Genomic DNA, 25,050 nt, shown 5'->3' with positions numbered 1-25,050 from the left:
ATTCTGGTTCCTTCTTTAGTTAGTAACATGTTTCCTTTTGATTTTTCACAGTAGGCAGCTCTGTGCAAGAATGCTGGGAAGGAAGCATTAGGCCTGGTAGTCTGCCGGCTCGGCTGAGATTAGTATTTCAGGAAACTAACGGGAACAATAGCTGTAGAATATTGTTCCTATTTTCTTCATGGTGTACTTAGGGGGGGAGTCTTTCTGTTCTTTTAATCACCTTGAATGGTAGAATGACCCTCAGAAATCAACAGAAATTCAACACACAGAAATTTACCCAGCGTGTTGTTGTGCAGTTCTGGGGAATGGCTCAAAATTTCTCCCTGCCATGTGAATGAAGGCATAGGCCGGGGGCCCTCTAGATTGCAAGCATTCGATCCCTTAATGTGGCAACACCCAAATTTGGAACTCCCTGCCCATCTTAACAGATAGCTCAGTTGGTAGAGCACGAGACTCTAAATCTTAGTGTCATGGGTTCAAACCCCATGTTGGGCAAAAAGATTCCTGCATTGCTTGGACTAGATGACCCTTGTGGTCCCGTCCAGCTCCATGATTCTAATATTAAGAAGGCATTTTTCTGTATTGTTTTTGGCACCTGCTAAAAACTTACTCATTTCGGCAAACCTACCCAGGTATGCAACATTAGACTGTGACTGTAATATGTGATTTTAGTAAGTATATTTGTTTCAAAATTACTGGTTTTATTTTATTATTTTTATGTAACTTGTTTTCAATGTTTGCTTTCACCAATGCTTTTAGTGAATATTTTAGCTTGCCTTTTGTAAACCACTTGAATAAAAATAGATGCTGTTGGACTCCAGCGCCCATCAGCTCCAGCCAGCATGGCCAATGGTTAGGAATGATGGGAGTTGCAGTCCAACAACATCTGGGGCCTAAAGGATAGCCTCTTCTGGCATAGGTATGAGGAATGATGACAGCCTAGCAGTTGACTGACAGAATAAAACATCCAACACATGTTGGAGTCAGAGTGACACCTGATGTTCTGAACTAGCAGGGTGAAAGGAAGCATGAGTGAGCCATCCTGTCTCTTCTTAGGTTTGGTTAGAATGGAGAATGGTTTGCCCTCCAGATGTGGCAACCACACATGCCGAGCAACTAATGTGAATGTTACCTTTTTACCTTTGTGGCATGCAAAGAGTTCTGTCTGAAGGCCAGACAGAGAGGCTTGGACAACAGAAGATCCAGGAGGATCTTCTTATGTTCTTAATAAAGGCAAGAGGAGCGAAATCTTCATCAGAGAGGAACGGTATGTTCCTCAAGGCTCACCCCTGAGTGGAAACTGTGGTTTGTAAGGGGAACCAGAGAGGCAGTCCACAACTAATGCTAATCAACACTTCTTGGCTTTTCGTGGTTCAAAGTGAATGGGCAGTGTGTTGGTGCAGGCTCCCCAGATGCTCCTATTTTGCTTCTCCTCTGACAACCTCGGCTTCACATTGTGTCTCAACCAGGTATTGTGGTTTGTTAGTCACTTGGCAAGTCAGAATCAGTTAGCCAGCAGCAAACCATGGTTTCGGGATAACCTGCGACTGTGGGTTACTGTTACGTGTGAACATGGCCAATGTTTAGTCTGAGTCAGGCAGTTAACTTTAGAAAGTATAGAGTAAGGCCCACGGGATGCCACCCTTTTCAGCTTCGACTAGACAAACAAAGGCTGTGTTGAGACAGTTTTTCCTGGAGACCATTCTTAGTAGACCATTCTTTTTTTAGTCTAGTTTAGTCTCTTTCCCCCTCCTCCCCCCACCTACTTCTTTTCTTTCATATTTTCTGGAGCAGGTGGAGGAAACTGGTGGGTTATTTCTGTGGCTACAGACAGTAAAAGTAATAGGAAAGACTAGGAAACAGACAGGAAGCTCTTTCAGAAAAGGGAAGGCAGGCAGGGAGATGGCCTGAGCTTGTTTCGAGAAAAGATCCTTATTACCCGAGCCAGAAAGCGGGTAAGGAACAAGGGAGATGTGTGTGAAAAACAGTTTTTCTGTGTGGTTTAAGAAAGATCATAAGCATTGGGGGTGGGGTGGGATTTTTTGACAAAACGGACCTGTTTGTAATTTATAATATGCACTCTACAAGATTGTGCCCGATATAAGGATCAACCTGAATATTTCAAGGATAGCCCAAGGCATAACACTTGTTGCCTTCTTGGACTTTATTGGCTGTTTTTGGCTCAATGAATGTTCCGTTTGGGGGGGGGGGGAGGACTGGCATGCATTCTAAGACAGCAAGCTTATGCACATACACCTGGAAGCAAATTCTTTCAAATTCAGGAGGACTTAATTTCTAGTAAACATACAGAATGAAGTTACACATCAATCAAAATATAAATGTGAGGAGCGACTGGGTGTCCCGCCCCCTCGTGTGTTACCCCCGCCCCATGGAAGAGGTGGTAATCAGATTAGCTATAGTACATTTACCAGTTTTGATCAAAACTTGGACCAGACTCCCTTGCACTTGCAATTTGGGGGTGGACCGTAGCTCAGTGGCAGAGTATCCGGGCTCAGTCCTTGGTGCCTCCAGGTCGGACTGGGAACTACAACTACCTGAAACCCTGGAAATCTCCTGCCAATCAGAGAAGACATTCCTGAGCTTGATGGACTGAGGCAGCTTCTCAGGTCCTTATGCAATTGAGAACTTCAGTGTGGTCAAAACAAGTGGTGTTAAGTCAGTGTGCAATGACTTACTATGTTGTGTGGAAATAAGTCTCCCTGCTCATTGGGATTTATTGCAGGTAAACATGTCAAAGATTGTTGCTTTAATTCAGGTGTGGCTGTTCTGTGGCCCTTCAGATGTTGTCAGATTCCCAAGTGACATGGTCAATAGGGAGCAATGATGAAAGTTGCAGCCCAGTATCATCCGGTTAGTCATCTCCGCTTCAATTGCATTTATACTACTACTGTCAGTGGTTTGTGCTCTTAAGATGTAATCTACAATCCATTTACTTTGGGGCATGAGCAATGGAATCCGGAATTATCCAGGGCTGTTGTAGCGCAAAGACAATCTTACATTATCAATGGTTTTGTGAGCCTATAAATATTATAATAAATACCAGTTGTAAGTCCTGCTGCTGTATAAGCAGGAATCTTTATATTTCTTAAGTGTCACTTTTTGAACAAAATGACATGTATACAAAAGCATGTTGGTGCTTCTCCACATTGGATTGCGGAGTTTTAGGTCTGGATCATACCTGAGCTGTTCATTCTTGCAAAAAGAGAGCCTGGTTTTTTTAGCTCTCCGCTACATTCCAAGAAGCTGGATGGAAGGAAGTGAGCAAGCATCTGCGGAAATGTGTTCTGGCCCTCTGGAGCTATGCACATCCTGACAGTGGGAATCAATCAAAGCTTGTTTACAAAAGATATTTTTAGCACAAAAGGCATATTTTCTTTGAAAATTACGCTAGGCATTTGCTGTAAAGGGACAATGTCAAATCGGGCATTGATTTGTGTTTGGGGTTATTTTTATTTTTTTGCACTTTTCACTTACTCTACATAACTGATAAGGTACAAGACATCGGAACCTGTTATACTAAGCCAGTCAATGGCCCATCTGGCTTAGTATTGTTGGTGCTGACTGTCAGCGTCTCTCCAGGGTTTCAAGCAAGAATCTCTCCCAGCCTTACCTGGTGATGTTGGAGATTGCACTTGGGACCTCCACGTGCTCCACCAGCCATAGAATCATAGAATTGTAGAGTTGCAAGGAACCCAAGTGTCATCTGGTCCAGTACCCTGTAATGCAGTCAGCTATGGCCCTTCCTCTTAATTGTTTTCTGTTAGCAAAACTATAGTTTTAGAAGGCAACTAAACCAAGGTTCGAGGTAAAGTCTAGAACAGGATGGTCCGACACGCAGCCTGTGGACTGCATGCAGCCCTCGAGGCACTGTTTGGCAGCCCTCTGCAACATTTGACACCCAGCCCTCACACTGCCTTCCCTAAGCCAGGTAAGCAGGCACTAGGGGAAGGGTTGTAAGGGCTCTGACATGGTCCTAGAGAGCTCCCGTCTCCTTCCCAAAGCCTAGCTAGCGCTTTCTTTCCCAGCTTGGAAAGGAGGTGGGAGGGCTCTAGGAGCCTGCCAGAGCCTCACGCCTCCTTCCCAAAGTCCAAGTTAACTAACAAATAATTATAATGATGGTATTAAAGCAGAAAACAACAACAACTATAGCCCTTTAAGGCAGACAAGAGTACACAAGTTTGCTTAAATTTTCTCCGAGAGAAAAGCTTCGATCAAATTAAAGCCTTTGGCTTATTGCTGTTGGAATTGAGGGGACAAAGCAGATTTTATGGTGGTTCAGCCCCATAAACTGGAAGTGGTGGGTGAACATAAGAATAGTGTGCTGGATCAGGCCAATGACCCATCTAATCCAGCATCCTGTTCTCGCAGTGGCCATTCAGATGCCTATGGGAAACCCTCAAGCGAAGGACAAGAGTGCTCTCCCCTCCCGTGGATTCCAGCTACTGAAGACTGGGGAATGGCCAATGTAACATCCATTTTGAAAATGGGATCCAGGGATGAATGTTGGAAATGGTAGACTAGTTAGCTGTCTCTGGAAAACTGATGGAAAGCATTGTTAAAGATAACACAGCCAAGCATGTAGAAGAACAAGCCTCGCTGAAGCAGAACCAGCATAGCTTCTGCAAGAGCAGGCCCAGTCTCACTTAACCTAGTAGAGTTCTTTGAGAGTGTCAAGACGCACATAGTGAATTTCAGAGTGGCTGTTGGAGCCATTGTAATGAACTTTAGTAAACCCCAGCAGAAAATGAAACAGCTCAACCACCCATCCAGCGTTGCTACAGTCAGCCTCTTAAAGCAATTATGATTGACTTGCACTGTGCCCAGATAATTTGCTAATTACGTTTTGTAGCAAATTTTGACATATACGCTGTTTGAGGGAGCAAAAGGACAAACGAGGCATTTTCATAATTGAAGTTGTTCATGCGCTTTTTCCATTCAGTGACGCAAGGACTATATGCTCAGAAGTATGGAAAGCTAGATTTAAGTTATCCAAGGACACCACACCCAGGTGTGCATGTTTGACACCTGTCTGACACCATTGGTCTATCTATGTAGCTCAATTTTAGGAGCACCATGGGTAAGGATCTTGTGGCCTTCCAGATGTTGCTGGACTTCCATCACCCTAAACTATTGACCATGCTGTCTGGGACAGATGGGAGTCTCATTCCAACAATATCTGGAGGCCCACAGTCTGCCCACCCTGGTCCACAGTGACAGAGAACAAGCAGCTTTTTAGGGTTTCAGAGAGCAGCCTTTCTTAGTCCTACCTGGACATGCTGGGGATCAAACATGGGACCTTCTGCATGCTCCACCACAGAGGTTCCAGGCCAACACTCCATTATACAGTAAAATGGATGATACCCAGCTCTACCTCTCTCTTAAATAGGAACCAATGAGGGCAGTGAAGGTCCTGTGTGAATGTCTGGAGGCGGTTGGAGGATGGATGGCGGCTAACGGATTGAGGTTGAATCCTGACAAGACAAAAGTACTGTTCTTGGGGGACAGGGGGCGAGCTGGTGTGGAGGACTCCCTGGTCCTGAATGGGGTAACTGTGCCCCTGAAGGAGCAGGTGCACAGCCTGGGAGTCATTTTGGACTCACAGCTGTCCATGGAGGTGCAGGTCAATTCTGTGTCCAGGGCAGCTGTTTACCAGCTCCATCTGGTATGCAGGCTGAAACCCTACCTGCCTGCAGACTGTCTCGCCAGAGTGGTGCATGCTCTAGTTATCTCCTGCTTGGACTACTGCAATGCTACTTAGTGTCAGATCACCAACATCCATGTTATTATTATTATTCAGCTAGCAGTGTTTAGGAGCAGTACCAAGCTATGGTACAGGGCAGTTGCTTCAGCATATGTCTGATGCAACTGAGGCCCATCACCCCAGCAATCTTTACTTGATTGGCTGAAGAGCTTTTCTGAGCAAATCTATATGCAAAAGTAAACAGAACAAAAGGACTTGAATAGACTTCTTGCATTTGACTAGCATTGCTTTTAGACTACAAGTCTAAACAGGATTGGAACCTAGAGTAGTGGAAAGGTTATACTTATCATGCAACTTGCTGTGTTATGTGACCTTTGCTCTGTAAAGAGTTTGTTTTGGCTAAACACTGACTGCCTTAAAAGTAGCAGAGCAATACATGTATTGGTATCTTTCCTATTGACTTTAGCAGCAGATACTTATTCTATAGCAGTCATCAGTTTTGGCCCATGCACCAGTGTAAACTCTTTTTCTGCTACTGTTTATATGACCAGGTAGTGATGGCTGAATCTGGAAAATGTGGCTTTTGTAAGTTTCTTTTTCAGTTCATTTCTCCAACAGTTTGCAATTATTTTTAAAAGTCCTCATGAACATTTGTCAGTATTTGGTGTGTATTTTCCCTAATATAGACATTTTTTATATGCAACATGCTATTTTCCTTAATATACACATTTTGGCAAACCATTTCACAGACATAATGCATTTTTGTACATTATTTTCACCAATACAAATGGTTCTGTGTAGACTTTTAACTAATATATGCATGTTTGTTCACATATTCTTTGGTTTGAGAACTGCATTTCAAAATTCGGAGATGTGTGAATTCCAAAAGGATAGCTGTATTTGTGTGTTGTTTCAAGAAGTATAAATTTGGGAGGGTTTTTTAATGCAAATTTGTCATTAAAACTGAAAGGAACTCCCCAATCCCCACCACCGAGTGGTGATAGCTGCAAAACACCGTTTACTGTTACATACCATTCCAACAAACCTTGGTTTCTACCTTCTGTACAAACCAGGACTGCCAGCCACATATTGAAATTCTGGTTCAGAGCCCCAGTTAACTACAAAATATAGTTTGCTGGTTAGGAAAACAAAACAGGCCCAACTAGAGCAGGTTGAAATGTTCATGTGATCTAGCAATCTGTTCTCACAATGGCCAACAATAAGAACACTTTCCTCCACTTGTGATTCCCACCAAATGGTATTCAGAGAGGCATACTGCCTCTGTAGAATAATAATAATAATAATAATAATAATAATAATAATAATAATAATAATAATAATAATTTATTATTTATACCCCGCCCATCTGGCTGGGCCCCCCCAGCCACTCTGGGCGGCTTCCATAGAAACCAGGAAACACTAAAATATCATACATTAAAAACTTCCCTGAACAGGGCTGCCTTAAGATGTTTTCTGAATGTCAAGTAGTTGTTTATCGTTTTGACATCTGCTGGGAGGGCGTTCCACAGGGCGGGCGCCACTACCGAAAAGGCCCTCTGCCTGGTTCCCTGTAGCTTTGCTTCTCGCAATGAGGGAACCGCCAGAAGGCCCTCGGCACTGGACCTCAGCGTCCGGGCAGAACGATGGGGGTGGAGACGCTCCTTCAGGTATACTGGGCCGAGGCCGTTTAGGGCTTTAAAGGTCAACACCAACACTTTGAATTGTGCTCGGAAACGTACTGGGAGCCAATGTAGGTCTTTCAAGACCGGTGTTATGTGTATGTAGAATATATTATGAGAGTGATTAGGTTGCACTATCAATGGGAAGGGCTGTTTTTATATTTTACATCCGCCTTCGCCAACTGGGTGTCCTCCAGATGCTCTGGACCACAACTCCCATGAGCCTCAGCCTTCATGGAAGGCACCAGGTTGGCAAACGCTGTTCTACCTTTACCAGCTCCCAGAGTGTGCTGACAGTCCAATTACTTTCTCCACGCTTTGGTTGCATCAGAAAAGGCTGCTAGGCATAGACAGATTGACCACAATCCAGAGAGAGGTACTTTTGGTTCTTCAAAGTCCTGGACACACCCAACATAACCTTTTTGTCTCCCCACCCCCTCCCACCCCACTTCAAAATCAGATGGCTGCATTGCACACAAAGGTGGCTGTTCCCTAAACACAAATCGAAAGACCTGCTGGGTGCTTGCTAAATAATAATGTGGCTCTCTAAATCATAACCTCAATTCCTTCCAACATTACCTAGTGCGAAGAATCTCTTCCCATCCATGGTGAATAGTTCTCATTGAGTGTTAAGAGTCAGGAGACAGATTGGCATTTAACAGTAGGTAGAACCCAGCATTTCAATGAATAAATAAATAAAAATACAACTGCAAAAAAAAATATGTTGTTGTTGCAAGACTGAAATTATCATTGGAAAGCAAAAACCAGCCTAACTTAGTGGCTTGCAGCCACTTGGTGGGAATAATCAAATTGGAGGTTCTTGATAGTTGTGGAACTGCCTTCTGCAATAAAGAAAGGTAGCTATTTAACATGCTCGTCCCCAAAGCAGAAACTCAACGCCAAAAAAAGAGGACAGCCGAGGACACCGTCTTGCATGAAATGTGCGTATTTTAATTTATACGGAAACTCAGAAAGGATCCATTTCGCCATAATGGAAAAGACTGTGAGCGAGTGATCGGCCTACCTGTTCAGTCTGTTGTCCAGGCTTTGGTTGCCAACCTGGATGGCTTTAAAAGAGGGTTAGGCAAATTCATGCACAATAAGGCTGTTGTTGTTGTTTAGTCGTTTAGTCATGTCCGACTCTTCATGACCCCATGGACCAGAGCATGCCAGGCACTCCTGTCTTCCACTGCCTCCCGCAGTTTGGTCAAACTCATGCTGGTAGCTTTGAGAACACTGTCCAACCATCTCGTCCTCTGTCGTCCCCTTCTCCTTGTGCCCTCCGTCTTTCCCAACATCAGGATCTTTCCCAGGGAGTCTTCTCTTCTCATGAGGTGGCCAAAGTATTGGAGCCTCAGCTTCACGATCTGTCCTTCCAGTGAGCACTCAGGAATAGGTTTGATCTTCTTGCAGTCCATGGGACTCTCAAGAGTCTCCTCCAGCACCATAATTCAAAAGCATCAATTCTTCGGCAATCAGCCTTTTTTATGGTCCAGCTCTCACTTCCATACATCACTACTGGGAAAACCATAGCTTTAACTATACGGACCTTTGTTGGCAAAGTGATGTCTCTGCTTTTTAAGATGCTGTCTAGGTTTGTCATTGGCACAATAAGGCTACCAGTTGCTAATCATCACAACACCTATATTATCTTCAGTAGCAGAGACAGTACCAGCCTCTGTATACCATTTGCTTGGGATCACACAAGAACATGAGAAGAACATGAGAAGATCAGGCCAGTGGCCCATCTGCACCAGTATCCTGCTCTCATAGTAGCCAAGCAGATGCCCATGAGAAGCTTGCCAGCAGAACCTGAGTGCAGCAGCCCTCTTCCCTCCTGTGGTTTCTGGGAGCTTATACTCAGAAGCATTACTGCATCCGAGATGGAACATGGCTAGTCATCACTTACAGCCTCATCCTCTATCTCAGGCAGGAGAGTACAGTTGCACTCATGACCTACTTGTGAGCCTTTCATAAGCATCTTATTTATTTTTATGTTATTGTATAGAAGCAGGTGGAATGACTGCTCATGTCCAACCCTGGTCAGATAGCTGTTTGGGAGGGTTTTGTTGTAGGGAAATGAAGTCGCACCCCTTTCTTCCTCCCCTATTAATGCTAATTGCTGATTTCCTAACGAAGCATGTGCAGCTCCAATGCTTAGATCAAGCAGTGACTGCATCTGCATGGAGTTCCTTATTTAGCTAAGGGTGTATGTGTAAATATGCCTGGTTCCACATGCATTTCCTAGTAAGATGGCAAATTTCTATAACTCCAGCATTTTTTGTGTTTATGGGAAGTAGGTCCCAATTGAGTTCAGTGAGTAAGGGCTATAGTAGGTAAGTGGGTCCCGTATTCAGTTCCTGGGATATCTAGGAAGGACTGGTAAAGACTTTCCTCTGAAAGCCTTGCTGACATTTGCAGATGGCACCAAACTGGGAAGGGAAGCTAATGCCGCTGAAGACAGAATCGGGATTCATGATGACCTTAACAGATTGGAGAACTGGGCCCAAACTAACAAATTTCCATAGGGACAATTGTAAGGTTCTGCACTTAGGCAAGATGCACAAATATAAGATGGGGAAACACCTGGCTTCCTAGTAGTACATGTGAAAAGGATCTACAGTGGTACCTCAGTTTATGAACTTAATCTGTTCCTGAAGTCCATTCTTAAACCGAATCCGTTCTTAAACCGAGGTGCACTTTCCCTAATGAGGCCTCCAGCCGCCGGTGCCCTTCCACCGTTCGGTTTCCATTTGTAGACCGAGGTAAAGTTCACAAACCGGAACACTACTTCTGGTTTTGCGGAGTTCGTAAACGAAATCATTCGTAAACAGGACTGTTCTTAAACTGAGGTACCACTGTAGAGGTCTTAGTGGAACGCAAACTTAACATGAGTCCAAAGTGTGATGCAGCAGCAAAAAAAGAGCTAACACTATTCTAGGCTGCACCAACAGAGGTATAGCATGCAGATCAAGGGAAGTAATAGTACCACTCTATTTTGCCTTGGTCAGACCACACCTGGAGTACTACATCCAGTTCTGGGCACCCCAATTTAAGAAGGGTATTGACAAGCTGGAACGTGTGCAGAGGAGGGCAACCAAGATGATCAATAACAACAACAACAACAACAACAACAACAACAACAACAATAATAATAATTTATTATTTGTACCCCGCCCATCTGGTTGGGTTTCCCCAGCCACTCTGGGCGGCTTCCAACAAAGATGAAAGATACACTAAAATGTCACATATTAAAAACTTCCCTGAACAGGGCTGCCTTCAGATGTCTTCTGAATGTAAGGTAGTTGTTTATCGTTTTGACATCTGATGGGAGGGCGTTCCACAGGGCGGGCGCCACTACCGAGAAGGCCCTCTGCCTGGTTCCCTGTAACTTGGCCTCTCGCAGTGAGGGAACCCCCAGAAGGCCCTTGGAACTGGACCTCAGTGTCTGGGCAGAACGATGGGGAAGGAGACGCTCCTTCAGATATACTGGACCGAGGCCATTTAGGGCTTTAAAGGTCAGCACCAAGGGTCTGAAAACCAAGCCTTATGAGGAAAGGTTGAAGAAGCTGGGCATGTTTAGCCTGGAAAAGAGAAGTCTGAGAGGAGATATGATAGCCATCTTCAAATATCTGAAGGGCTGTGTCACATGGAAGATGGAGCAGGCTTGTTTTCTCCTGCTCTGGAGTGTAGGACTCAAACCAATGCCTTCATGTTACAAGAAAGGAGTTTCTGACTAAATATCAGGAAGAACTTTTTGACAGTAAGAGCTGTGTGACAGTGGAACAGTCTTCCTCGGGTGGTTATGGACTCTCCTGGCTTGGAGGCTTTTAAGCAGAGGTTGGATGGCCATCTGCCATGGATGCTTTAGCTGAGATCCCTGCATTGCAGGGGGTTGGGACAGATGACCCTCAGGGTCCCTTCCAACGCTACAATTCTGTGAAATTGTTGTCAGCCAGTATGTAGGCTATGCAGCACTACATGGGCTAACAGTCGGACTCAATATAAGGCCACTTTATGGGTTCCCAATGTCAAATAAGATTGTAGCTTTGTTGCCTGAACTGCCACAATATTATAATTATTGTAACTTTTTCCTAATGCTGTTGAACTGTATAGATATCCGGTAAAAGCAAAGCCGTGAACTTTATATCAGATAGTGATTTTGGTTGGGATTTGCTAGCATACTGCAAAGCATCATTTCTGATTTATTTTTAAATTTTTTGTCTCTTCGTTTTGGTCCTGTTTCTCCACCCCCTCCGCTCCCCACTCCTTTGTGCAGTCTGTGGTGACAACGAGAGTAAAATAGAGCCTGATCAGCAGATGGACAACTTGTACCTGAAAGCTTTGGAGGGATTTATCACTGTCATCACACAGGATGGAGACATGATCTTTTTGTCGGAGAACATCAGCAAGTATATGGGCTTGACACAGGTGAGCTGTTTCTACCCATCTCACGTAGCAAGGTGGATGATACTGTGATGCTTATTTATTAAGCTTGTATATTGCCCTTCAGCCGAGGATCACAGGGTGGTTTATGGTATAATATAACTTCTGCTTCTTCCTCTACTTGGTAGAGCTAGTTTGTTAAATGTGGCTTAGCAAAAGCTTCCTGCGAGTGCTCTAAGGAAGAGAATGATGGTCCCTTTGCTATTCTGGGATTAGAGTGGCTACAAGGGTGTTTAGCCCTGAAGAGGCCAGGGTTAAAGTCAGAGGGACCCAAGAGGAGATTTAAAAGTGCAAAACTGAAACATGGAATATGCAGATGGGCCTATTCACTTGCCCAGCAGGTTGCAGCTCCATGGTAATAATAATAATAATAATAATAATAATAATAATAATAATAATAATAATAATAATAATTTATTATTTATACCCCGCCCATCTGGCTGGGTTTCCCCAGCCACTCTGGGTGGCTTCCAACAAAACACTAAAATACAATAACCTACTAAACATTAAAAGCTTCCCTAAATAGGGCTGCCTTTAGATGTCTTCTAAAAGTCTGGCAGTTGATGTTCTCTTTGACATCTGGTGGGAGGGCGTTCCACAGGGCGGGTGCCACCACCGAGAAGGCCCTCTGCCTGGTTCCCTGTAACTTGGCTTCTCGCAGCGAGGGAACCGCTTTTAATACCCAAGAATGCAAGGGAAATATTCTTCTATGCCACAGTGGCTGCGAGAATCTTAATAGCTTCAAACTGGAAGGGTGGGGAAATACCATCAAAGATGGAATGGCAAATTAAAGGAATATGCAGAGCTGGCTAAATTACCGGGGGGAAATGAGAGACCATACAGACCAAACGTTTATTAAGAAATGGGGTCTATATAAAAAGTACCTTAAAGACTATTGTAATAGCATGGTGTCTGTGGCAGCCTTAGATTAACTTCTATGATATATTGGATTTGTAGAAGAAAGTACAATATTTCTGATAATTAACAACAAAATCTGAGACAAATAGTGCTCTAAGAAAAAGAACATATAAAGACATAAGGAGTTGGTGGGAAGTCGTCGGAACCTTAAGAAGATTGTGACCAAGTATAACAAATATTTATAACTTTTTGTTATCTATGGATAATAATAATAATGATGATGATGATGATGATGTGACTTGCAGATGCTTTAAATAAATATCACTCATAAAATGATAAAAGATTATTGCTGTCACTACCATCAGGCCATGGAATGGGAAGGAAATATAAATACTTAATACATAATACGTGTACAAAAACGGCTAGAGTGTGAATTTTCAATGAACAGTCAGCTGCTATCTAAAACATCTCTGTAAAACACTTCTCAAAGTTCCTCCTCATGTGGTGCATTTTGGGAACGAGGGGATCCAAAATATGTTCCCAGCGTAAATTCATTTTCACCACCCCATTTTTTAATCTGCTTGTCTTGATGGTCAAACAGGTGGAGCTCACCGGACACAGCATTTTTGACTTCACTCACCCATGTGATCATGAGGAAATTCGAGAAAATCTGAGTTTGAAAAATGGTAAATAATATTTTTTTAAAAAAAATAATAATAATGCAACAACAATATTGCAGTGTACTTTGTGCATCATTTATGGAGTAGTCTCCCCAAGAAGACTTGTCTTTAATAATATATTTTGGTGCCAGGCAAGGACGGCTCTTCTCCGGGGCATTTTATTGTTAATTTTCTTTTTTGCTGTTTTGTGATATTTTAGCCAGTTGATTGTGGTGATCATTTTAATGTTGTTGGAGAGGGTGGGTGGAGGCTTGATTTTGGGAAGTAGATCTTCTTTTATAATTTTTAGTGTTTCATGTTTTTTAAGTCGTTTTCAATGTGAGCAATTCATCTCTCTTCTGCTATAAGTCGTCCTGAGAAGTTTTGAGGGCTTTAAGGAAATTAACTAAAAGTATTAATGAATAATAGAAAGATTTGTGTGTCTCCCCAAGCACTTCGCCTATCTGAACCTCCAGACTCAAGACCAAATGCATTGGCTGCTTCTCCTGGAGAATTTATTGCAACCAGGGAAGTATTTTCTATTTAGAAAGTGTAAGCTAATGCCAACTGTTATTTGGCACTAGGGCATTATCTCTAGGAGAAACTAGGAGGGGGATTTGAGTTCATATGGTCACCAGGGGCGCCGACTTATAAAAAATATTGGGGGGGCCCATACCGACTTATAAAAAATATTGGGGGGGCCCAAGACCTCCAAACCGCTGCTGCTGGGGGAACAAAAGGGGCGAGCCCCGGGCTGCCCCGACCTTAAGTGAACCTGTGAGGGCCCGCCCTTTGCGGCAGCCGATCGGCTGCCGCCGTGGGCGGTGAATATTAATGATGTATCATTTTTGTGCTTCATGCTGTGGCCACAGACATGTGATCTGATGGTGAATTTGGGGTGACCCAATGCAAAAATCCTGAGAATCCCTGTGGATCCATGCTTTGTAACCACGTTTTTGCACCATTGCAGCCCCAGGCAACAGTGGGTGTGTGATTTTTGGGGGGCAGGCTGTAGCCATGGACATGCTATGTGCTCTGATGGTGAATTTGGGGTGACCCAATGCAAAGATCCTGAGGATCCCTGTGGATCCATTTTTGTAACCACATTTTTGCACCATTGCAGCCCCAGGCAACAGTGGGTGTGTGATTTTTGGGGGGCAGGCTGTAGCCATGGACATGCTATGTGCTCTGATGGTGAATTTGGGGTGACCCAATGCAAAGATCCTGAGGATCCCTGTGGATCCATGCTTTGTAACCACGTTTTTGCACCATTGCAGCCCCAGGCAACAGTGGGTGTGTGATTTTTGGGGGGCAGGCTGTAGCCATGGACATGCTATGTGATCTGATGGTGAATTTGGGGTGACCCAATGCAAAGATCCTGAGGATCCATGTGGATCCATGCTTTTTAACCACATTTTTGCACCACTGCAGCCCCAGGCAACAGTGGGTGCGTGATTTTTGGGGGGCAGGCTGTAGCCATGGACATGCTATGTGATCTGTTGGTGAATTTGGGGTAACCCAATGCAAAGATCCTGAGGATCCATGTGGATCCATGCTTTTTAACCACATTTTAAGTGGGGAGGGAAGGAAAAACACAGAACGGACAAGGAGCACGAGAGGGGTGTGCAGAGAAGCAGCTGGCTAAGAATGCAGGAGAGGGATTTAACGGGAGGGAGGAAAGGAAGGCAAAAGTTTTCCCTCACCTACCCACCCAAGCCAGCCAGCTCTCTCTCTCTCTCCCTCCTGCATGTTTTCAGCCCTCTCCTTGCCTGGAGGGGAGGGGCTTTCCCTGCTCTTTGTTCCGTTTGAGCAAACACAGCAAGGAAACAGAGGAGGGTGGGCAGTAAGACCCTGAGGCAGAATGCAGGAAAGCAGCCGCTTCCTCTTTTTGAGGGGAAAATACGGTAATAATTTTCTTAAATTATTGGGGGGGGCGGAGCCCCCCCAAACGAATTTTTGAGGGGGCTCGGGCCCCCTCAGGCCCCATGGAGTCGGCGCCTATGATGGTCACTCCCTAATTCCCCCTAGCACAAGGAGATGGTAGCTACTGTGCCAGGAAACACATTTCACTCTTCCAAGAGGATCTGCTTTATAGGGCCTTGGGGATTCTGTATTTGGACAAACGAAGGAATTAACTTATTAAGGTGTTGGCTTTTGCCTGCAGTGAGCAGAGCATTTGAATCCACCGTCTGTTCCAGATCTCACCCAAGACGCATCCTGAGGCCTAAGCAATGGCTGAAGTGTTTTAGGATACAGTACATAGAGCAATAATTGCTTTGAACAGCTTTCCCCCACCTACTGCCCTGCAGATGTTTTGGACTACAACTCACCTCCGCCCCAGCCAGCATGCCCAGAGATGCTAAAGGCTGCCTTAAAACAGGGATGGGAAGTTTGTGGCACTCCATCTACTGCTTGGCTGCAGTTCAGATAATCCATTACTATTGGCCATGTTGGCTGGGGTTGATAGGAGTCCATATATTTTCCCATCACTGCTTTAGAATGTCACCAGTTAACCTTCAGTGCAGCAATGCCAAGCAGAGAACTCTTCTAGGGAGATGATAATCACCTGGTTTCTCAATCAGCTGCACAGAAACTTTGTAGAGTAATCGAAACAACAGATAACAGGGTGGATCAAATAATCTGTTAACCTGTGGACAAAGTGTTTATCTATCTCTCTTGCGCTTCTGAGCTTTCTTCCCCCTCCCTGCATCATGTGATGAAATGAGCATCTTATCATGTGATAAATTGCAAACCTCATGGGAATCGCATTGTTCTCTGAACCCACCCAAACTGTTCTCAGATTAAGTGAGTGGTGCTGATGAAGATGGCTTCACCAGACTGGATGGTCAACATGCCCAGAACAAAGTGGGACAGTTTTTACACAGGGATTAGCATATTTATTTAGCAAAATTTATATACCTGTAAGTTGTTTGCAAGGATTGTTAAAATTGTCAAAGAAAACAGTTAAAGGGAATTAAAAACATTTAAAGGTAAGAAGGAATAAAAGATGCCGACATCTATGTTTGGATAAAAAGGTAAAGGACCCCTGACAGTTAAGTCCAGTTGTGAATGACTCTGGGGTTGCGGCGCTCATCTCGCTTTATAGGCCGAGGGAGCCAGCATTTGTCTGCTCTGCAGACAGTTTTTTCTGGGTCATGTGGCCACCATGACTAAGCCGCTTCTGGCACAACGGAACACCGAAACCAGAGCAGTGCACGGAAATGCCGTTTACCTTCCCGCCGGAGCAGTACCTATTTATCTACTTGCACTTTTTGGGGTGCTTTCGAACTGCTAGGTTGGCAGGAGCTGAGACCGAGCAATGGGAGCTCACCCCATCATGGGGATTCGAACCACCAACCTCCTGATTGGCAAGCTCAAGAGGCTCAGTGGTTTAGACCACAGCGCCTCCCGTGTCCCACATGTGTTTGGATGTGCTTGCCTAAACGTAAATATTTTAGGCAGGCTACTCTCTGGACTTGGTCTTGTAGATATGACCAGCACCTACACAGTGCTCCCAATTTTCATTCCATGGGGCTGGTTCAGAAGAGTACCATGGTCAACGGTAACAAAAGCTGTGAAGAGATCAATAAGCAAGGTCACAGTCCTCATGCCCTGGTCAAAGTCATCCATCGAAGCAACCAAGGGCAACTTAGCCTGAACCCAGATTGGAACAGATCTAAATCAATGTCATCAAAGATTGCTTGCAGCTGTCTCCCATCACCTTCCCCCAAGGGCAGATATTCTTGACTGGTTGAAGGTTATTCCAGTCCAAGGGATCCGGGGCCTGTTTTTTAGGAGTGACTGTACCACTGTCTCTTTCAAGGCACCATGGACCAGCCTCCCATGCAGTGAAGCATTAACCATGCCCAACCAGTCAACCCCCTCTGCTAGATTGACTAAGCCAAGAGAGTCAGAGGGCATGTGGTTGGACATAGAGGTGCCAGCACCTTGTTCACATCAGCAGACTGCATAAGCTGAAACTGATCTCACACCACATCAGTGATTTGGCATTAGGGACTTCATCTGGAACTGCCAAGGTCACCCCAAAATCGATTAACTTTATCCTCAAAGTGTGTAGCTAGTTGATCACAGCGGTTTTGGGAATGTTCCTCCTCTGGTCCTTCCGAAATAACTTACTTTGCTGCTGGTTACTAGAGCATGCAACGGAAAGTGCAAAACAAGCCTTAAAAAAGAATCTTGTCCACATTTTTCTCAGGCCCAGGCTTTGGGAAAAAGAATAAAGAGGTGACCATGGAGCGGGACTTCTTCATGAGAATGAAATGCACTGTTACCAACAGAGGCAGAACTGTGAATCTAAAATCGGCCACATGGAAGGTACTTTTTTTTTAACGTATGTTTTTTGAAAGATTTAATCTACTCAAGTTGCTTTGGTTTTTTTTTAAAAAAATCAAAACCCTTGTCTTCATACAAATAGTTTCTTTATGTTTCAGGTTTTGCACTGCACTGGACAACTGAAGGTCTATAATACATGCCCTCCTCATGCTCTCTGTGGCTACAAAGAGCCTCTCTTGTCTTGCCTGATATTAATGTGTGAACCCATTCAACACCCTTCCAATACTGACATCCCCCTGGACAGCAAGACGTTCTTGAGCCGTCACAGCATGGACATGAAATTCACCTACTGTGATGACAGGTAAAAAGACCAGCTATTCGCTCATAATGCCTCTCCGGCATGATAAATTGAGAGGCACCCTTCTTTAAAGAATATTCTTAGACACCAGAGCAAAACGCAGTTACTTAGGCAAACCCCAAAGGAGACATATGGCTCGATAGGGAGAACGGTTCCCCCAGGATTAGAAAAACCCGTGGCAAGTAAAAAAAAAGAGGAGGCCGATGCAAAAGAATTTAAACATATACTCACTTCTGTATAGAATTTTGCTGCTAAACATTTTAAGCTGGCTGCTGGGAATTCAAAGTATTTTTGTCTGGTCTTGGTGTGCTATGACTTTAGAACAACCCTGTTCTTCCCTTTCGGAGAGTTTTGGAGAGTTTGTGCCTGCCCTGTATAACAATATCACATTCGCCCCATTTGGGCATGTGGGTAGGGGGCACAGGGGGTACACTTTGCCCCAGTATCCCCATCCTACATGCTTTGCCTTCATTGAGCAGGAAGACCTTCCTGCATTGAGCAGAAAGATCTGAAGTGGGCAACTTCTGCTCAACTAGGAATCCTGATCCTACACCTGAACCAGTTGATATGGTAAAAAGTCTAAAAGGTAGAGGCGATTCCTCTGTCCAACCTGTGTTTTATGCAATGTTTCCATGAGAGTAAATAGTGGTTGTCAACTGAGCACACTCCAGATGTTCTGGACTACAACTCCCATCACCCACAGCCAGCACAGACTTATTACCTACTCCCAACATGGTTGCGCTGCCTGCGGCTGATGGGAATTGTGGTCCAAAATATGTGGAAGGAATCCGATTGGCAAAGGCGGGACTGAAGCAAGACTGTGCAAGTTGTGAGATACCCAAGTCACATGCATCTGGCCAATTCATGTATTTTGTAACTTGCCTTGGCAATGACTTCTAGTCTTTTTTAAACAAAAGGAAGTCTCTTGTGGCATCTGAAAGACTAACCAATTCAACATGTCAAAAGCTTTTGTAGGCTACTGCGTAAAATTCAGCAAGCCCTGCTCACAAGTTGCAGCAGGCCTCATCTAAAGCATCCGTCTTGGCGCTAATCCTTTCCTTGCAATCCTTTTGTTTCTCTTGCCATTCCAGTACTCCCAGCAATGCCAGGTCAAGCTTTCCTGTTGCATCATGGGATTTATTTATATAATTTAACACAGGGCCTAAAAAACCAACACGGGCCCATGAGCATTCTTTTTGAGATCAACCTAGGAAAGACAATGGGACTGTTCACGTCCTGTCTGAGTTAAACATTTGCAGGAGTTCAGCTTCCGTGAGAATATTTCATAAGGCCTGGAAATAAAAGAGGGCAACATTCAGCACTGCCCTGAACCCACCATGAGAGGAAAAAAGAAAGTTGAGTGGTTGTAAGAAAGATTTAAACTAATGCTCTTATGACAAACAAAGGCAACTTGTGATGGGGATCAGAATATGCTTTAGGATTTGGCATAGTAAATATCCCGTTGCTTAAAAAATATGCCCTGAATCTGTGTTGGATGTGGGAATAAAGCAATGCAAGTCTGCACAACACACACACACACACACACAGTGTTTTTCATAGAAATAGAATGGCCAGGGCCTGTCCTACCATTAGACAGAATGAAGTAACCAGCTCAGGCAGTGAATCTGGGACATCATGAAAGGGCAGCAAAGAGTTATTTAATTTCATATTGTCTTTTTGCTGCCTCAGAGGGAGACAGACTCCTGTGGGACTTTCTGCCCCAGGTCCCAAAATAAATCAACTAGCTTTGTGTGCTGTGTAGTTTTGAGTGAGGGGTGAGTCATTTGCTGCTTTGTCTCAGCCAAGCAGCAAAAGGCCCTGGCCGGCGCTGAGGATGCTTACAATATGGTAAAAGGAAGCTGCAGTCCTAATCTTATGAGCATGTCACAGAATGGCACTGATTCTAAATTAATCTGGGAAATTATCAGATAAGGGTTGTCTGAATGTAGCCTGGGCGGTGTTGGACATCGTCATCTCTCTACAGTGGTACCTCTGGATGCGAACAGGATCCGTTCCGGAGCCCCGTTCACATCCTAAGTAGAACGCACATCTGCGCATGCGCAGGTTGTGAGTTGCCGCTTCTGCGCATGCACGTGACATCATTTTGAGTGTCTGCGCATGAGCATGCGCATGTGGCAAAACCCGGAAGTAACGCATTCAGTTACTTCCGGGTTGCTGCATTTAAACGCTCGACCTGAAGCATTTAACCCGAGGTATGACTGTATTATTATGAGTATGATTATGAGAATTTATATACTGCCCTATACCTGGAGGTCTCAGGGCGGTTCACAGAATAAAATCAAGATATAAAACCACAAAATACCTAATAAAAATAAAAACAACCCAATAGCCCTTCCCTCCCCCCAAAAAAACACATTTTAAAAGGGCATAGGATATAAATCAGATCAACCAAAGGCCTGACGAACCTCCCTGGGGAGAGCATTCCACAGACGAGGAGCCACTGCAGAGAAGACTTGTTCTCGTGGTGCCACCCTCCAAACCTCTCAAGGAGGAGACACACAGAGAAGGGCCTCAAAAGATAAGCTCAGGGTCCAGGTAGGTTCATAGGGAAAGAGGTGGTCCTTTGGGTATATCTCAACCTTAGTTAGTGTAAGAAGCTCAGTCAGTAGAGTGTGAGACTTCATCACAGGGTTGTGGGCTTTGTGCCCCATGTTCTGCAAAAAATTCCTGCATTGCAGGGGGACAGGTGACCTTTGTGGTCTTCTTGAATTATACAATTCTATGTTAAGAAGAGGGTACTGCACTGGGCCAAGGGCCCATCTCGTCCAGCATCCTGTTCCCACAGTGGCCACCCAGATGCCTGTGGGAAACCAACAGCAGGATTCAAACACAGGAGCCCACTCCCCTGCTGTGGCTTCCAGCAACTGGTATTCAGAAGCTTTTCTGCCTCTGACTGTGGAAGCAGAGGATAGCCATTTGGGCTAGTAGCCATCAATAGCTCTCTTGTCCATGGGATTTGTCTAATCTCCTTTTAAAGCCATCCAAGTTGGGGGACATCACTGCCTCCTGTGGGAACAAGTTTCATCGTTTTACTAATTTTATGAACATCTGTCATGGCATCTCTGACTTGCCTTTTCTCTAAACCCCAAATTCCCAAACGCTGCAACCTTTCCTCCTCAGGGGAGTCGCTCCATACACTTGAGAGCCAGTGTGGTGTTGTGGTTAAGAGCAGTAGTCTCGTAATCTGGGGAACCGGGTTTGCATCTCCGCTCCTCCACATGCAGCTGCTGGGTGACCTTGGTTGGGCCAGTCACACTTCTCTGAAGTCTCTCAGCCCCACTCACCTCACAGAGTGTTTGTTGTGGGGGAGGAAGGGAAAGGAGAATGTTAGCCGCTTTGAGACTCCTTAGGGTAGTGATAAAGCGGGATAGCAAATCCTAACTCTTCTTCTCCTACTTGTGCTGGGAATCACAAGTGCGACCGTGCTGAGGTCCTGTTTCCCATGGACAGCAGGTTGGCTACTGGCAGAACAGGACACTGGGCTAGATGGGTTATTGGCCTGGTTATTGGCCAGGCGGGGTATCAAATCCAAACTACTACTACTACTACTCCTACTCTTCTTCTTCTTCTTCTTCTTCTTCTTCTTCTTCTTCTTCTTCTTCTTCTTCATTGTTCTGGGGGTCCCCCTTTTTCTGAACCTTTTCCAGCCACTGACAGGGAGGGTGGTTGATGAGGACATAGTAGTAGTAGTAATAATAATAATAATAATAATAATAATAATAATAATAATAATAATAATTTATTATTTATACCCTGCACATCCGGCTGGGTTTCCCCAGCCACTCTGGGCGGCTTCCAACAGAATATTAAAATACCGTAATGCATCAAACTTTAAAAGCTTCCCTAAACAGGCCTGCCTTAAGATGTCTTCTGAATGTCAGGTAGTTGTTTATCACTTTGACATCTTATGGGAGGGCGTGCCACAAGGTGGGTGCCACTACCGAAAGGCCTGGTTCCCAGTAACTTGGCTTCTTGTGTATCTGAAGAAGTGTGCATGCACACGAAAGCTCATACCAAGAACTAACTTAGTTGGTCTTTAAGGTGCTACTGGAAGGAATTTTTTTGTTTTGACTATGGCAGACCAACACGGCTACCTATCTGTAATTGGCTTCTTGGAGTGAGGGAACTACCAGAAGGCCCTCGGCGCTGGACCTCAGTGTCTGGGTAGAACGATGGGGTTGGAGACGCTCCTTCAGATATACTTGACCAAGGCTGTCGAGGATAAAATGGGAGATCCCTGTTTGCACTGCCGCAGGCTCTTTGGAGGAAACGTGAGGGGGCAAACAAGCCTTCATCCTAAACTGAAGCAGAACCCCCTAAATCCAGCAGGGCAGTTCTGGTAAGCCTGCGTAGGGTTGCAGCCTGGCAGCAAGAGGTGAAAAGAGCAGCCCGCCCAATCTAAATGGGCACCAAGAGGGGAAAGGATATGGGCCAGCCAGATAAGTGTTTTCCTCCTGCGGAAATGCCCTGGCAGGCACTCCCAGATCAGGAAGAGGTGACGAAGAACAGGGAGTGATGCAAAATCCTCAAAGTCCCTTTATTAAACAAAGTCAGCAATGGATATTTGTCCCAAAAGCCTCGTGGTTTGTCAGGCAGTGCTGGGAAATATGCTTTCCTTGCCATTGTGCAACGCTCAGGTTTTTCCACTTGCTTTCCCATAAGATAGGATGCCCCACTTTCAAACACAGCGCTAAAACTGCTTCTGCTGCAAATACAATTAATAAATCCTTCTAGATTAATGAACTCTGCAGCTGACCAGCGCTTCCTCATTAAAGCAGAAATAATCCTTCCCCTTAACCTGCCATGTAGGGTTCCCGTATTTCAAGACGTTGTTGGGCTTTTTAAGGGGGATTTCGCCCAAAAAAGGCAAAGAGTGATACTCAAAACACACACTTCCTGGTTCTGTTGGCAAAAACCCAGACATTTCTCACCATGGAAGTGAGAGCTGCTGAAAGCATTTGGAATGCAGCAGTTAGTAAGTCTCTTTCGTCAGACATTTAAACTGAAGTTAATGGTGAATCCAACTTTAAAAGCAAATACTAGACCAGGTCCACAATGTTATTTTTCTGATTTTGGATTAGTGAGGGCCAAGCTAAGGCAGATCATCATAGGAATCAGAATCAGACTGTTTGTCCCTCTAAGCACAGCATTTGTCATACTGACCGGCTCCATCCCTCTAGGGCTTCAGACTTTTCCAGCCATACCTAGAGATGCCAAAGATTTAACCTGGGACTTTCTGCATACAAAGCACTGAGCTATAGTCCTTCTCCAGCAGGTGCTCCTGCTGGCAACTTTTAAGACCCCTGATTTCTTGTACTTCTGCAAACCATGGGGTTCCCACTAGCTGTGGGGGGTTCCCTCTTCCGCATGGGTGCTGCCCAGATGAGGATTTGCATTCTGAGAATGAGCTTGCCATTAGTATACACTGCTGACTATGAGTGCCAGACAAACAGTGGACAGTCTGAGCTTGCAAAGCATGTGCATAAAGGTAAAGGGACCCCTGACCATTAGGTCCAGTCGTGACCGATTCTGGGGTTGCGGCGCTCATCTCGCTTTATTGGCCGAGGGAGCTGGCGTACAGCTTCTGAGTCATGTGGCCGTCATGACTAAGCCGCTTCTGGCGAACCAGAGCAGCACACGGAAACGGTGTTTACCTTCCCGCTGCAGTGGTACCTATTTATCTACTTGCACTTTGACGTGCTTTTGAACTGCTAGGTTGGCAGGAGCAGGGACCGTGCAATGGGAGCTCACCCCGTCGCGGGGATTCGAACCACTGACCTTCTGATCGGCAAGCCCTAGGCTCTGTGGTTTAACCCACAGCGCCACCCGCGTCCCTGGTGATCAACTGATTGCAGGGGCTTGCAAAGTGCTGTGCAGGGGGCTTTGTATATATGGCATCAGACACAGGGCAGGAGAGCATGACTTGGCCCACATGGCCTTGCAAACTAAATGGGTGGCCCTGGCAGACCTAATTAGGTTCTCGACCACTGGTATATACAGAGTAGGCAGCATGCAACAGATTAGCTGCTGTGACGCTCCCCTGACCATGTGGCAACTCACCCATGAGTTGGAGTCATTCAAGGGGGAAAGCTTTCCCAAGGGAAAACTATATCAGACTTCAGCTTGCAGGCCATGTTATGCTTGTTTGTTGCTTACCTACATATTAGTCCATTGCTTGAAGGATAGCAGGTTGCCTAACACATCTAACACGACTTTCTCTAATTAGCAGCTACGGTCTTTTTGAAATATAGATGTTAGAAAAATGCAACAAGTTCCTGCAGGAACGGTGGCTAAAACCACATTAAAAACAACAACTGGTTATTTCATTCCATTATTTGTAAAAACTGTTTCATTCCACTATTTGTTTGAACTGGGGCCATCTTCAGAACTAAGTTCATGTTCCTGTGTGTTTGTGAGATGGAAATAAGCTTAAGTGTGGGTTCAACTCTGTTACTTTTTTATAAGTTAACAGGACAAGGGTACCATTAAGGAGAGTGAGGAAGCAATCTCCAGCAACAGATGGTATGGGGCATCAGCAAGATGTTGGGAGAATTGTGTGTGTGCCTTGGGGGCCTAACCTGCATGTCATAAACTAGCCTGCTGTCCTCAGGGATGTAAGAAAACAGTGATTTCCATTCTGGCCTGCGTTTGTCACAATCAGCACCGTTTCCCTTCCACTGCAGTTCTGTTTCCACCAAAATGCTACATTATTCATCTCGCTGCCTGCTACTGAATGCAAGCTGAACTTGCACATATGTTACGCAACAATGTAAAAAAGGTCATTAATTGCACATCGCTTGTGAACTTTTAAAAACAACAACACCACAACAGTGATGTGAACAAATACCAATTATATTCACATGATCAATTTCCATAAGAACATAAGAAGACCCCCTGCTGGATCAGGCCCATCTAGTCCAATATCCTGTTCTCACAGTGGCCAACTGGATACCTGTGGGAAACCCAGAAGTGGGACCTGAGGACAAGAGCGCTCTTCCTCCCTGTGGTTTCCAG

At 44.9% G+C, this 25,050-nt stretch overlaps 1 protein-coding gene across 1 annotated transcript in view; it reads left to right on the top strand.

The window, feature by feature from the left end:
• The window catches only part of EPAS1 (endothelial PAS domain protein 1), a 135,381-nt gene that overhangs the window by 73,575 nt on the left and 36,756 nt on the right, over nt 1-25,050 (top strand). The window contains exons 3-6 of the mRNA XM_081903899.1: nt 11,681-11,832; nt 13,307-13,391; nt 17,581-17,699; nt 17,816-18,018. Of these exons, the coding sequence (XP_081760025.1) occupies nt 11,681-11,832; nt 13,307-13,391; nt 17,581-17,699; nt 17,816-18,018 (559 nt within the window). The remainder of the gene's footprint in view (nt 1-11,680; nt 11,833-13,306; nt 13,392-17,580; nt 17,700-17,815; nt 18,019-25,050) is intronic.

Source organism: Podarcis melisellensis, assembly GCF_964234715.1.
Source record: "Podarcis melisellensis genome assembly, chromosome: 3".
Lineage (NCBI taxonomy): Eukaryota > Metazoa > Chordata > Lepidosauria > Squamata > Lacertidae > Podarcis > Podarcis melisellensis.
The sequence above is the reverse complement of the archived record's forward strand: the minus strand, read 5'-3'. Positions and strand labels throughout refer to the sequence as shown.